A 15,558-nucleotide genomic window follows, 5' to 3' on the forward strand; every position below is an offset into this window, starting at 1 on the left:
ATTCCAAGAGCAAAATTTCTTGTCCTACCGTTCTTAGGTAGCATTTCCTTTCTGCTCGCTAGGCTGCTTAGGACCTAGAATGTTAAAGTAGCTTACACTACTCGTGACACGATCTAGAATCACTTTATACATAATGAGCAACCATGTAAATATAAATTCTTTCATTCCGGCGTTTATAAATTAACAGTCCATCAATGTCCTTCATTGGGCAGAGTGGCCGTAGGTTCAGAACGAGATTTCAAGAGCCTATGATCACTAAGTTTCAATTAAAAATAATTCCTCGTTCACCGAGGTTCTAAAGGCTAGCGTACTCATAGAACCTATATTAGAATCTCTCCAAATATTGTATCGTGCACAAAAAAGGACTTTGCTTAAGGAATTGGAGATTACGAAGAATTAGATGTTTTGTAATTCAATGATGACAATTTTTGAAAAGCTGTAACTGAGCGCTGGCATAACTTTCCCCATTAAGGCTTTAACTTACTTTTATCTCTTATATTTTACATTTGATTTACGAACTTTTTTCTATAATTTATATGTGTTCTCTGTAGGCGCTCTAAGGTTCATGTACTTCTCAAGCACATTTCGTCTTTAGTCTTGATGCCAACAGATTGCGCCATTTGTTAACATTTTATTCCTTTTGTTGAGGGTCGTCATTTAGTGACACTAGATATTGAGCGTCAGTGACAGAGGGGAACAAAGGCCATTACTTTGTCAGAGAAACGACACTTTGTGAGTGTTGGAACGGCTTCTTTCGTTGGCTCAGAAGGTGAGGTGTGAGAGAGACATTGGTGGTTCCACTAACAGTCATTTATTGAGAAATAAGACCCTTTAAACAAACAGACGGATACTATGTGTTTTAACTCGTTCAGTCCCTCGCGGCGGCGGAGTCGTAGCGTGCAGATTCCGGTGACAGCTGATGCGGTGACGGCTCGTGTTACAACTGCACGCCGGCGGCTATTCTTCCATTCAGTACCGTACCTGTGACTCACTGCAGCAGCGGCACAGTCTTCTCCTTGTGAATTCGCCCTATGGCTTATTAACAAGCGGTGACTGTGTGGCGCGGAGTGCTCTGTCCCGGAATCGAACCAGAGACCCTCAGGTTCGGCGTCTTCTGGCGGAGCTCAAGAACCTCTAGCTTCACAGGTGATCCATTTGGTGAGGCCGCAGTCCCTTCGTACTCACCAGCCACCTGGGTGAGGACCACACTAACTTCTTTCTGGTAACATCTGGGATGGCATCTTCTGCGCTGACCTATTGGCGTGGCACCGACATCGTCTTCTGTCGAGCAGCGTAGTGGCTACGTCGCTGTAGCGAAGTATGACGTCCGCTGACTAACCATCGGTCCGTCCGTGCAGGCAACGTTTCTTCGTGACTTTTCTCCCCTCAAAGGATCGCCTCACACCTGTTTGGCAGAGGTATTTATTGGGTGTTTTTTTTTTTTTTTTTTTTTTTTTTTTTTTGCCAATGACGCGAAGTTCGTAGAGCCGAGATTGATTCTTTCGTCGTTGATCTATGCGTCTCACGTTGGGCAGAAACGTGACCAATGACGACACATATACCGGCTTTCCATTCTTTTACGTCTATACTGGCGTGGTCAAGCATTGTCCTTTCGTGCTCCTCCGCATCGCAGATAGTCGCGCACGCGAGTTCAGTATGCTGACAGTTTCTGGAATATTGACCGCTGATGTGCGAACTGCGCTGGTCGTTGTTCTCCTTGGAAGCATTGCCGTCTGCTCGGTCGTTGATCTATGGAAGTGCTGACTGCTGGTGAGCAAACTCTGCTGGTCATCGGCCTACCCCCGTTGGACAGAAACATGACCAATGTCGACGCACGTGCCGACTTCCTTGTTCGAATGCTGCCGCTTCTGAATATTGTGGCTTAATGTGTCGAAGTCTCTAAAATGTTCACTTAACTTATAATAAGCCTTTACGTATTTTTATTCTTTCGACAACCGTAGATAAGTCGTAATTATTATATACCCTACGCTTCTTTAATTGTTTTTATAACTATTGCACTTATATCACCTATTTAGACCTATTTCTCATTTGCATTTACTTTGTTTACCACTATATGTTTTACGTTATTGCTATTTATTGTACTGCTAAACATGTAAACTACGCCTACAAGAATTTCTATCCGCTGTGTCGGCAGCTTCCTGCCTGCCAGTCTTACGTAACGTGTGTAAACGCAGTCGTGTATTCACGGCCACTACAATTTGTATTCCAATATTAATGTTTCAAGATGAGATGTTTGGGGCTATGTGAGTATAGCTGCATGACGTCGCTGAATGTAAGACTCGTTATCTCTGTAAACCAGGTAATAGGTTCAGGATAGGAATGGATCACATCAACACGTGGAAGGGAGACCCATCAGATAGTTCGTCGTTTCCACCAAATCAACATTATTTAAGAAAAACATACTGATTAATTAAATTTCAGATTAATAACAATCATGAAAACCATCAGAATTATAGTGACATATAAGGTGACAAACTACTGAAATTCACCAGTCTAAGAAAAAGGAAACAGTATTCACCGAAAACAAAGCATCTGTGTTTATAATAGTAAGAATGAAATTCGAATCATAATTTACAAAATTCATGAGTTAATCCCGCCGAACTCCACAGCCTACAACCCTGGCGGCAATCGCTACACCCAGATATAGCTGCAAGGAACAAGACAACTACCCAACGTTTGCTAGGTATGACAGATGACGCGGCAAAGCGCTCCCGCGGCAATGAGATCCCCGGCGTTGGGCAGGATGCCGCCTACGTAGCGGCGCGGAAGTCACGGCTGCAAACGCCTAGGTAGACTCGCGTGTTTTGCAGTCAAGTGTCAACATAAATCACACGCAAGGCAGCAGTCTCAAGCAATAACAGAATATACACTCACAAATGATGAGATTCGCTTTAGCAAGGTAAATACAGTTCCTAACCTTAGATAAAACAAATAATTAAAGCCAAACTTAAATTTTATATATATATAATTAGAAATGGTTCTGTCATACTCAAATACATACGCCTCTGTCTAGGTAAGATGATAAGTGAGTACATGTAACTGACAAGGTGCAAGTACCAAAAGAGCAGTTGCAGTTAAACCCTCAAGCAAAGCAGAAAATTTCTTTCAGTAGCGGCCATACGTAATTCAATTATGACTAAAACACACCAACATAGGTCAGAATAAATGAAATTTACTAAATCACAATTAGATTTCAGATTCATTCCCAGTACCTGGTACAGTACCATGACATTTCCACCGGGTACAGTGTCACTCACCGGTGTTACCACTTCAGTTCATAACGTCGTACCCCAAGCGGGTGCACACAAGCGGTTTATCAATTAACAGAATTATGTGGCTTCAAACAAGGCTCACTAACAACCATTGGCCACTCTCAAGCCAAGACACACTGCATATCAAACAAATACATATTATTCACTGAACACGACACAGTAATAATGCGCCAATTTTCCTTTAAACAATAAAAGGACAGGGCCAGAGTGTACATAGGCAGTACATTACGGTGCAGTCTCGGCACTGTGAATTATCCTTTTAACTCCTCCTCAAATAACAGAAGGAGGCCCCCGTCACCAGAGCTCCAGAGCACGACCTTCGTCACCTTCTTTAGCGGCTGCCCAGCATTCGACAAGTCGCTCGGCGATACCGTTGGGTACATGCGTTGTCCATCCCAAACCGCCCAACCAAACCTCCCCGCCAGGCATTGCTGCTCCAACCCTCCTCCTTCCGCGACGTGCGGCTCACAACTCACCCGCAGTGCCGAGCCTCCACACCTAGACCAGGAAAACCAAAGATAAGTCACAAAGGAGGTAACTATCGATACTAGTGCCAGAGGTAGTCCGGCCAGCAAACCGAGCCGCCACGGTTCATTCCCCTCTAGGTTCCAGTACGAGTTTGGCTTTGCGTTGCAAGGGCAACGTCTTCTGAAATGTTTTACTTATGCGTTCTAGATTCTGGCTATTTATGATTAACGCGTTACCCGCATTTCCTAATCGATAAGCCCCCCTTCACTCTGGTTTTTATATAGTATTTTTAAAAAGATTACCGCTTTCTCGTGCTGAGTAAGACCGTACCGCTAATCTATTCCTATGTACTTCTCTGATGTAGAAATTCTGAAGATGCTTCAACAAGGTGCAACCCATCAATAAAGCCTCAACTGTCATAGCAACCGCCGACCGCTCTGGCCGAGTGTTTCTAGGCGCTTCAGTCCGGAACCGCGCTGCTGCTACGATCGCAGGTTCGAATCCTGCCTCGGGCATGGATGTGTGTGATGTCCTCAAGTTACTTAGGTTTCAGTAATTGTAAGTCTAGGGGACTGATGACCTTAGATGTTAAGTCCCATAGTGCTTAGAGCCATTTGTCATAGCAACCTAGACTGTTTTTCTTACTGAAGAATATCACTAAGGTTGCTGTACCATGGCGAGAGAGTTGGAAGATCCACATAAAGAGAGTATGTTGTCTGTCCTTCCAGTGATTTTTGGGGCGGTGTGATATCATCCCTAAGGACACGGGATGGAGAATTTGCTGTGAGCCTAGGCTGGCAGCGCGCCCTGGAAGCCATCACGCGGTAACGACGTTACGCTGCGCCAGCGGTGTCGGCCACGCGAGGAAGGCGGGGCAGCAGGTCGGACTGTTTTAGGACGGCCGGCTCTGGTATTAGGGAAGAGTCGTTCACCACCGATGCGTGTTACAGGAGAGCGACACGGACGCATCTGCTGTTTGCCAGAAGATGAGAAGAGACATTCCCCTTGAAAAACTTCGAACTCCGATAGTTGGGAACACGAGAAATTTTCTCCGCATTTATTGCGTGTCACCAACTGAAAACATGTTCATAGTGGGTTGTAGTACAATCCCCTTCTATAATTTGTCTGTAAGTACCACGAAACTGACCTATTTATTAATTGTGGATTGTGTATGCTTTATATTAACATGATACAAATTTGTAATGTAGTCATCACTAACGTAGAGGGGATGTAATTTTATTAAACTTTCAAAATCTGTCAACATTGTTATAAAAGTTATTCGACCTCTAACACAGAATCAAGTTATATTTTGCAACTATTAAAATACCAGGCCTTTACATTAACAACCCAGAGATATCTTTGCAACTTTTACGGTACTCACTTGATGCGGCGTATCACCTTTTATATGCCACGATATGTCGAACAGGCAACGGCAGCAAATTTTCATACCTGGCTTCAAAAAATTCCAAAACTATGCTGAAGTGAGAAAATTACGCAACTTTTCACACGAACTAACTGCACAAGTGCCTGTTGAACGATGCATAGTCAGTGGTGTACGAGTATTACCTTCTTGCAACTGCAGGTACTTCAGTCAACGTTCAACTACGTAACAATGGACCCCTGAAACTTTTTGTGAGTTTTAACTGTTTTCCCCTTTCTAAAACGTGCCAATATTAATCAAGAAATGTAATGGACGGTATTTCACGTCACAACACTTGGTAGAATTCTCCAAATGCAGAGTCTTTTCGTATAACACTTTTCTCGAACTGTGACGTCCTGTGGAAAACAGAGTTCGCGTTCATTCATAGCCTTATGGGAACCTCTCCAAGTATAGTGGGAGCTATTACAAAAATTCTTGCTATACATACTTTCCATCAACATCTCCTTTCCCTCCCTGGCGTCCGCTCACCACTCCTAGTGGCCTTTTCCCACGCTGGTCATTGGTTAGAACCTGTGGTCATGTTTGTAGAAGCTACAGAAGGCTAATTTATGGAGGCCGGAGCAAAGTATTTTACCCTCAATACCACTTGTAAGCCACCTGCTGATCAACAATTCCAAAAAATACGTCGATTTGTATCCGTCGCCTGAGACCTCTGACTTTCAAATATATTACTTTGTTGTGGGAAGACCGGTCGGTCGTTATTTTGTCCGTGAGTACATGAGCCAGTGAGGAGTACTGCTAACTGACACTGCTCGCTGCAATGAGAATAACAGTCATGTAAAACAAATCGATCTGTGTGAGTAGGACTTGCGCATTGACGGTTCAGCAAAAATTTTGTTGTGCGTACAGACAGTTCATCCATTCGATGGTCTCGATGTTATCGACATTGATACTGGCAATACATAGGGCCAGGAAGTCCAAGACTTTCTAGAATGTTTCAAGTCTGAATGCGTACAACAAATGACAGCAATAGAAATATTTTTTCGCATGATATAATTAGAAAATAACAATTTTCTGATGTATTCTTTGGGAAGAACCCTAGGGTCTTTAATGAGTGAGTTTGCAAGTATCAGAATATGGCATAAATGGCCTAGCTTTGGTTCCATTGTCTCAGAAGCTTCAACTTTCTACATCACCAAGGGACCGCAGACCTTAATATATGATATAAATTTCAACTAGCTATGTCTACCCGTTCCTGAAGAAAAGAGTCTTGAACATTCGGAGTGAGAGTCAGACAGACAGCAGAGTCATCCCATTTCGGTTCCTTTTTCACCTACTGTACGGAACACTAAATGATTCAGAGTGAACACGGAAACAGAGTCCACAGTCATGCTAAGAACAATAAACATTACAAAATGCTGAATGTACAACAATGGTCCCTGTCGTCTTTGTCGTTCGCTGACCACTTTATTTTTCATCCACGAAACTGATTAGCCGTTATGAATCGTACTGACTCTCACGTCTATATATCTTTTAGGAGCAAATACATAACTAAAACCGCAGAGAGATGTCAAAGGAAAGACATTTTACAATATCTTCCTAAGTATCCGATAAATTCGGGATGTTTGGAAAATCTTTCTTTCAGCTGACATGCACTCTTCCTTTTCTTTTTAAACAGCCAAATATTATAATTATAAAGCAGCAACTGAAGGCCACACGTTCAAAGTGTGCTGGTGAACAACTGCCCACATACATCCAAACTGTAGATAATCTTTTTGCTTCTGAGTGGAATGGTGCCACAGCAAACCGATATACGTATAGCTAGACAAGGATTCGATCAGTGGTCTTCACGTCTACGATTCCGGAGCCTTACAAATGTGTCACATGCTGTGAACGTCCACTAATTCGTTCTTTCAGCAAGCGAGGTGGTGCAGTGGTAATACGTTGATCTTCAGTTCTGGAGAACGACGGTTTAAATCCCCGTCCGGCCATCCAGAGTTACGTTTTCCATCGTTTGCTGAAATCAGCTACGACAAATTCTGAGATGTGTCCTATTAGCAGGATACCGCCGATGTCCTTCCCTATCCTTCCTCAGTCCGAATTTGTGTTCCATCTGCAGCGACCTCGTCGTCGACGACATACATAGTAGTACACTTCTAAGCATTTTTCATTGTTTCAAAAATAATGTGATTAGTTCACATAATGGTATTTTATATGCTCTCGGGATAATAGACCATCGTTTACAAATAGCTGTAGAATCTTGGTCATGGATCATGCTGACATGATTTTGCGCACAATTATTTAATGTTGCCTACCGACAGCGACAAAACATTTTCTATGTAACACAGAAATATGTAAATCTACATCTACGCGACCTCTCTGCAGTTCACACTTAAGTGTCTGGCAGAGGGTTCATCGAACCAGATACAGACTATTTGTCCACCATTCCACTCCGGGACAGGGCGCGGGAAAAACAAACACTTAAAATTTTATGTGCGAGCTTTGATTTCTCTCATTTTATTACGATGATCATTTCTGCCTATGTAGGAGGGCGTAAAAAATATTTTTGCCTTCGAAGGAGTAAGTTGGTGATTGAAATTTCATAAAAAGGTCTCGCTGCTACGAAAAACGCCTTTGTTTCAATGACTGCCACCCCAACTCGCGTATCACATCCGTTACAGCCTCTCCCCTATTTCGCGACAGTAATAAAACGAACTGCCCTTCTTCGAACTTTTTCGATATCCCCCGTTAATCCTACTTGGTAAGGATCCTTTATTGCGCAGTAGTACTCCGGAAGAGGTCAGACAAGCGTAATGTAGGCAGTCTCTTAGCAGATCTTTTGTATCTTCCAAGTGTTGTGGCAATAAAATGCAGTCTATCGTTCGTCTTCCTCACAACATTTTCTACGTGAATGTCCGAGTTTGTTCTGTGCCATAAGATCTTAAGCTGATAAGAGAAGCATTGGCTACTCTCATAGGTGAGAGAAATATGCCCCGACATTTTTAATGATATGCAGAATGGAAATATATTGCCCCAATAACAAGCTTACAAGACTGTCTGATTCCAAAAAATCGATTAAGTAAACAAAATTCAAATGGCTCTGAGCACTATGGGACTTAACATCTGAGGTCATCAGTCCCCTAGAACTTAGAACTACTTAAACTTAACGTTAACTAACCTAAGGACATCACACACATCCATGCCCGAGGCAGGATTCGAACCTGCGACCGTAGCGGTCACGCGGTTCCAGACTGAAGCGCCTAGAACCTCTCGGCCACAGCGGCCAGCGATGAAGTAAACACAAAGAACACACTTTCGTAAGTACAATTCAACAGAGAGGGAAAAAGGACCTCCATTCTTCAAAACAGTTCGTAGACGTGAATGGTTTAGTAAAAGCGATAGGTTGTTGTTGTCGTGTGTAAGTCTTCTGCTTACAAACCCTAATTGTGGAATTGTATGGTCACTCCGATTACGTGCACCTAACTGCCGTATGCAACAAACAGTTAAAAGATCGTTAATACAGTCTTTAAATTCCTATCGGGCGAATTATGATGACATCTCAGTGACAGTGCTACCATATATTTAATATGAGCGTCCAGCGATGCAGAATCATATGTAATCTCGCCTTATTCAGTTCATGAACTCTAATTAGCACGCAGAGAGATACTAGAATTTGTTAATGTTAATAATCGGCGCCCTTTTCTATAGTTGAGTCTCGATTCAGTAAAGTGACAAGGGAAGAACATCATTATATTTCACAGCAATGCAAGGCGGCGCCTCAGCAACATGACACATTTTAGTAAATACGAAATAGCAGTACCTGTGTTATTCCGAATACGATGCAAAGTTCCTTTGGACATACATGCATGTCCAAAGGATCTTTGCATCGTATTCAGGATAACATAGGCACTGCAATATCGTATTTAATTTATCCACCGATACCGGGCAAGCGCCTTCCAGGTAATATGTCGCGCCTGTACGGAAATATACATAAAGTACGGATACAAGTTGTCGACACATGGTTGACGACGTATGACAAAGTTTGGGCCTGGACGCGAGTCGTGCACTGATAGCCAAATTTTAAGGTGACAGCTCGCGATAAGCGGGAAATCCGGGTTAGGGCCCGGCCCAGCACAAATTTTCACTGTCATCATTGCACTGCACACATGATGGTTGTCCATATTCGCAACTGCGAATACATTTAATGCATCTAAGTAAAGGCTGTATGCAGGACAACATATTCCTGGTAAATAATTTAGCAACACTTGACTTCAGTAACTGCTGAATTAACTTTTAACACTCGACGGATCGCGTCAGTTTTTGTAAAATCAGTGTTCGCGTGGTTGACTCTGTCAACCAGCCATTGTGTTCTTTAGAGGTCGAGAAATACTGATTTATTAAGTTTAGTATTAAATAATATTAACTTTATTTTACCTTTTGCATACATAAACATATATTTTGATGTTTGAAATTTATTTCTTCTCAATACGAGCAGGTAGTTGCAAAATCTAATAAAAGTATGCTAGTCTTTTAACAAAAAAAATTCTAGGACACATAGTAATCTCACTTCTGTTCGAACTTCTTCCAGTTGTCGAGGATCTTCCAATTTACGAGGTGCCAAAAATATTTTTGAGGTCATCTGGAAACGTAACAATATGGGGTCTTGTACCTAAATGAGCTTTCATAAGTTGTTGAAACAGCAGTTTCAAAAATTTTCTCCTTGGTTTTATTGGATTTTCCGCGTTGGACTGAAAAAATATTTGGGCACTAATCCCAGAGATATTTAGCAAAGCAAACCGTATTGCCATTGTTCATCTATTTACACGAGCCACAGAGTAGTTACTGCACGTCTAGTAATCTGTGTCAACGCTCGCTTTGTCATGTTGTCATCCATGATGATGTGTGGCTCATTGGTACCTTCATCAATTGTGCCTTCACTGTGCACGGTGCTAAGCAAAACAACACATTTAATTTCTTTGGCATATATGACACCATTGTGATATCTTTCTGGTATCCAAACAGTGAAGACTCAATAGTTCTGGATTTCAGAGGTAGGAAAGCCGGAGGAATATATACTGAACCTTGAAGATCACGCGGAGTCCAATAAAGTTGTAACGAGCGTCCAAGTAATGATAAGTTGGCAACCTTTTCGGACCTATTCCACTGCACGTACGCACGCACACGACCAAACACAAGCGCGCGGAGGAGTGCTAGTAAACAAACTCAGCTAACCTCACACTGAATTCTGTTGATCCTGTACGTAATAAATACTGTTCAGAAACATTGCTTTCCGTCAAACAAACAAAAGGTACATTTCACTGATTAAAACTGATCAAAATACGTTCAGCCGAGATGTAGCCATAACACAGTAGCTTCTTAACACTCTTACTCGTACTTTCTGAAACAAAGACACAACTCGTCAGTCCGTAACTCTACAGATTATTGCTGTTTCTAGAAACTTACATATTTAACAGTAAATGTCATGGAATCGGAAGCTACTGTGCCTAGCAGTCCACGTGTGTGTGCGTGTGTTTGTGCCTGTGTGTGTGTGTGAGTGTGTGTGTGTGTGTGAAAGAGAGAGAGTCCTATAATATATGTTGTTCACTGAAAGAAATTTTTATTTCTTTTCAGAAAACCGACCAGGACCGTCCAATCTTGGGAATGTTATAAGTCAGCTCCTCCTATGTAAAACCATCACACCTGACTTCAACCAGGAAGAGCTGTGCAGTATAGCAAAGGACTCGCAGGATGTTCTGAAGCTACTGCAGGACATGCAAGAATATCTCCCTAAGTTGGAAGCAGGCACCGGTAATGATACAAACGACTTTAATCCGTTTTTAACACATTCTTCTGATGCTAAAGCGTCCTTAACAGTAGTTTCTTTCCCGTGTGTTTGTTCATCCCCATAGACGTACTGAGCACAATGGAAAAGACTCTGTCAACGTTCCTTTAAAAGATACAACCAAAAAGGCTTGATTACTGCTATTAGATTAGATTACATTTACTTTCTTTCCATTTGATCCGTAGTGAGGAGGTCCTCCAGGATGTAGAACATGTCAGAAAAACACCAATACATGATAAATATTTACAACTAAAACAAGTGGAATGATCGTCAGTTTTTAATGAACACTATATGAAAGAGTCATTTTACAAATACTAATGCACTGAATTTAAAATAAAAAAGTTTTTTATTTATTTATAAGGTAATAAACGTGTCACACAACTACTATAATACTTATTTACAATGAACACATTACTGCACTGAAATTGTGCAGAAGTATACAAATCATTTGGTTTCATTGAGAAATTCATCAATGGAGTAGAAGGAGTTGGCCACCAATAAATCTTTTAGGCTTCTCTTAAACTGAATTTCATCGGTTGTTAAGCTTTTTATGGCTGCTTGCAAGTTATTGAAAATGTGTGTTCCTGAATAATGCACACCTTTCTGTACAAGACTAAGTGACTTCAAATCCTTGTGAAGATTATTCTTATTTCTAATATTGATTCCATGAACTCAGCTGTTGGTTTGAAAAAGTGGTATATTTTTAATGACAAATTTCATTAAGGAATAAATATATTGGGAAGCAGTAGTTAGTATCCCTAGTTCCCTAAACAGGCTTCTGCAGGATGTTCTTGAGTTCACACCACATATAACTCTTACTGCACGTTTTTGTTCCCGGAAAACGTTAGCTTGGCTTGATGAATTACCCCAAAAAATAATCCCATATGACATTATGGAATGAAAGTAAGCATAGTATGCAAACTTTTTCATTTTTATATCCCCTATGTCTGTTACAATTCACATTGCAAATAGAGATTTGTTAAGATGCTTCAGCAGTTCTGTGGTAGGCTCCTACCAGCTGAATTTATTATCAAGTTGTAATCCCTAGAATTTAACACTGTCCACTTCTTCTATCTGCTTGTCATCATATGTTAGGCATATACTCGTGGGACGCCCCTTACAAGTTCTGAACTGCATGCAGTGTGTTTTTTCAAAGTTTAGTGACAAATAATTGGTTAGGAACCAGTGATTAATGTCCACAAATATTTTATTAGCTGATCTTTCTAAGACTGTACTTGATTTGCTATTTATTGCAATGTTTGTATCATCGGCAAACAAAACGAACTTGGCATCTGGTCATGTTACTGATGAAAGGTCATTGATACACTCCTGGAAATGGAAAAAAGAACACATTGACACCGGTGTGTCAGACCCACCATACTTGCTCTGGACACTGCGAGAGGGCTGTACAAGCAATGATCACACGCACGGCACAGCGGACACACCAGGAACCGCGGTGTTGGCCGTCGAATGGCGCTAGCTGCGCAGCATTTGTGCACCGCCGCCGTCAGTGTCAGCCAGTTTGCCGTGGCATACGGAGCTCCGTCGCAGTCTTTAACACTGGTAGCATGCCGCGACAGCGTGGATCTGAACCATATGTGCAGTTGACGGACTTTGAGCGAGGGCGTATAGTGGGCATGCGGGAGGCCGGGTGGACGTACCGCCGAATTGCTCAACACGTGGGGCGTGAGGTCTCCACAGTACATCGATGTTGTCGCCAGTGGTCGGCGGAAGGTGCACGTGCCCCTCGACCTGGGACCGGACCGCAGCGACGCACGGATGCACGCCAAGACCGTAGGATCCTACGCAGTGCCGTAGGGGACCGCACCGCCACTTCCCAGCAAATTAGGGACACTGTTGCTCCTGGGGTATCGGCGAGGACCATTCGCAACCGTCTCCATGAAGCTGGGCTACGGTCCCGCACACCGTTAGGCCGTCTTCCGCTCACGCCCCAACATCGTGCAGCCCGCCTCCAGTGGTGTCGCGACAGGCGTGAATGGAGGGACGAATGGAGACGTGTCGTCTTCAGTGATGAGAGTCGCTTCTGCCTTGGTGCCAATGATGGTCGTATGCGTGTTTGGCGCCGTGCAGGTGAGCGCCACAATCAGGACTGCATACGACCGAGGCACACAGGGCCAACACCCGGCATCATGGTGTGGGGAGCGATCTCCTACACTGGCCGTACACCACTGGTGATCGTCGAGGGGACACTGAATAGTGCACGGTACATCCAAACCGTCATCGAACCCATCGTTCTACCATTCCTAGACCGGCAAGGGAACTTGCTGTTCCAACAGGACAATGCACGTCCGCATGTATCCCGTGCCACCCAACGTGCTCTAGAAGGTGTAAGTCAACTACCCTGGCCAGCAAGGTCTCCGGATCTGTCCCCCATTGAGCATGTTTGGGACTGGATGAAGCGTCGTCTCACGCGGTCTGCACGTCCAGCACGAACGCTGGTCCAACTGAGGCGCCAGGTGGAAATGGCATGGCAAGCATCTCTACGATCGTCTCCATGGGAGAATAGCAGCCTGCATTGCTGCGAAAGGTGGATATACACTGTACTAGTGCCGACATTGTGCATGCTCTGTTGCCTGTGTCTATGTGCCTGTGGTTCTGTCAGTGTGATCATGTGATGTATCTGACCCCAGGAATGTGTCAATAAAGTTTCCCCTTCCTGGGACAATGAATTCACGGTGTTCTTATTTCTATTTCCAGGAGTGTATATACAAGAAAAAGTAAGGGCCCCAAAATGGAACCTTGTGGGACCCCACATGTAATTAGTTCCCAGTTGGATGATGCCTGATAGCTTGATACATGTCTCTTTCCTAATAACATCCTTTGTTTTCTGCCAGAGATGTAAGATTTGAACCATTTTGCAGCATTTCCTGTTACACTATAATATTATAATTTATTTAAAAGGATATTGTGATTTACACAGTCAAATGCCTTTGACAGATCACAAAATATACCAGCTGCCTGCCTATGACCTATTACGGTATCAGCTGATACTCTGGATGGCATGGGGTCTATTGCAAATTTGGATACTTTTTGGACCAACGCAAATGAATGATTCTCCAAGCGAAGGAGCCACAATCTTATACAGTTAGGACCATTAACCGTCATCTTTGGAATATAGATCTAGTAATGTTACAGTCCTCATTAAGATAACAACAAATGGTAACATCTGGGGTCGATATAGCTGTTTGGTTCAGGCACCTTTCATCTCAATCTAAAATCCAATTTTTGCGTATTTGAAACATCCTCATCATATGGTAAACGGTCCTCCAAATACACCACTTTTTGCACGTTGTTTTCGTGGAAGGAGACTTCAGATCTGCCATGAAGATTGTGCTGCGTATGTTATGTGACGGCAAAAATGCGATTCTGAGAGAGGACAAGTTACTCTCTCATCTATATGTCGCATACGAAAAATTATTAAAAATTTTATTAGAACCTGACGCAGCTTGAGCGAGACTCTAGAAAGTTAACAGCCTGAGCAGACGTTGACTGATCCTGGTAGGGCGCTAAAAGCGTGAGGTATTTTTATCATTCTTAGATCAAAGAAACAGCTTGTTGGGAGTTGAAAGCAATTGGTGGCGAGCGCATTCCTTAGTAAATTTTACGGGACAGACCCACAGCCGTACAGGCAGACAGGGCAGCCCCCCTTGACGAGACAGGACTCCAGCAAAACAATGCCGCACTATCTGCCAGGGTGCCAGTAGAAGCCTGGTAAAACAGGCATTGTGTGCAGAGCCACGAGTAATAAAAATTCACATGTTTTCGTGTTCGCCGATAGTGCAAATAGACCAGTGACCCACTTCACTTAGTCGCCTCAGTTGTATAAGAAACTCCGGCGTCTGAGAAACGGTTAGAGATAGAATCTTTATTACACCTCATAGCTAGGACTAATAAGCTCCGAGGCATGGGCAGTTTAGATAAAGATCTTTGAGATTGTATCTGTTCACTTGTTGCCGTGGGAAGTGACACGACTTCAGAGAAAATCGTCTCTTCCCCCTACGTGAAAACTTTAAAAAGCTAGTAATAGGCGGTTTCTTTTTTTTCAGAGACGCAGGTTTCTTAACTCTTGTCCTGGTTCGACATGAGTTTCTGCTGTCGTGTGGAGGGGAGATTTAGCGCCTCTAGAGCCCTGTGATTGGCTCAAGACAGTGTGAAGGTGGTGTCATTTGTGCACTTTGCAGGAAAACTGAATCTTTTTTCTTGAGAGGTGCGAAGCACTCATGTGAGGGACTTTGGTCTGGTAAGCACTTCTCGTCGAAGCTCTTGCATGTGTGATTGGTACCTGGGACCTGTCCTGAGATTGACTTCACTTGCAAATATTTTAGACTGGGGAGCCTGTGGTGAAGTTCTTACTCTGCTGACATTGTGAACATCTCGGAGTACTCTTTTACCGAGGGCATACTTGTTCGTTTTTTGGTTTACCAGTATAGACGTTTGGTATCCTTGTGCGCTCTGCGCGTACACTTGAGCCAAATTGGACCTTGGTACGACCAGCGAATGGGTGTGTTACACACTGAAATCTACAGTGATTTCAGGGCTCTGGTAGAGAGCAA

At 43.1% G+C, this 15,558-nt stretch overlaps 1 protein-coding gene across 1 annotated transcript in view; it reads left to right on the forward strand.

Moving 5' to 3' along the window:
* LOC126088337 (uncharacterized) overlaps nt 1-15,558 on the forward strand; it is a 377,050-nt gene that overhangs the window by 336,874 nt on the left and 24,618 nt on the right. The window contains exon 4 of the mRNA XM_049906471.1: nt 10,774-10,950. Coding sequence (XP_049762428.1) covers nt 10,774-10,950 — 177 coding nt within the window. The remainder of the gene's footprint in view (nt 1-10,773; nt 10,951-15,558) is intronic.

The sequence above is a fragment of the Schistocerca cancellata genome, chromosome 6 (assembly GCF_023864275.1).
Source record: "Schistocerca cancellata isolate TAMUIC-IGC-003103 chromosome 6, iqSchCanc2.1, whole genome shotgun sequence".
Classification (NCBI taxonomy): Eukaryota; Metazoa; Arthropoda; class Insecta; order Orthoptera; family Acrididae; genus Schistocerca; species Schistocerca cancellata.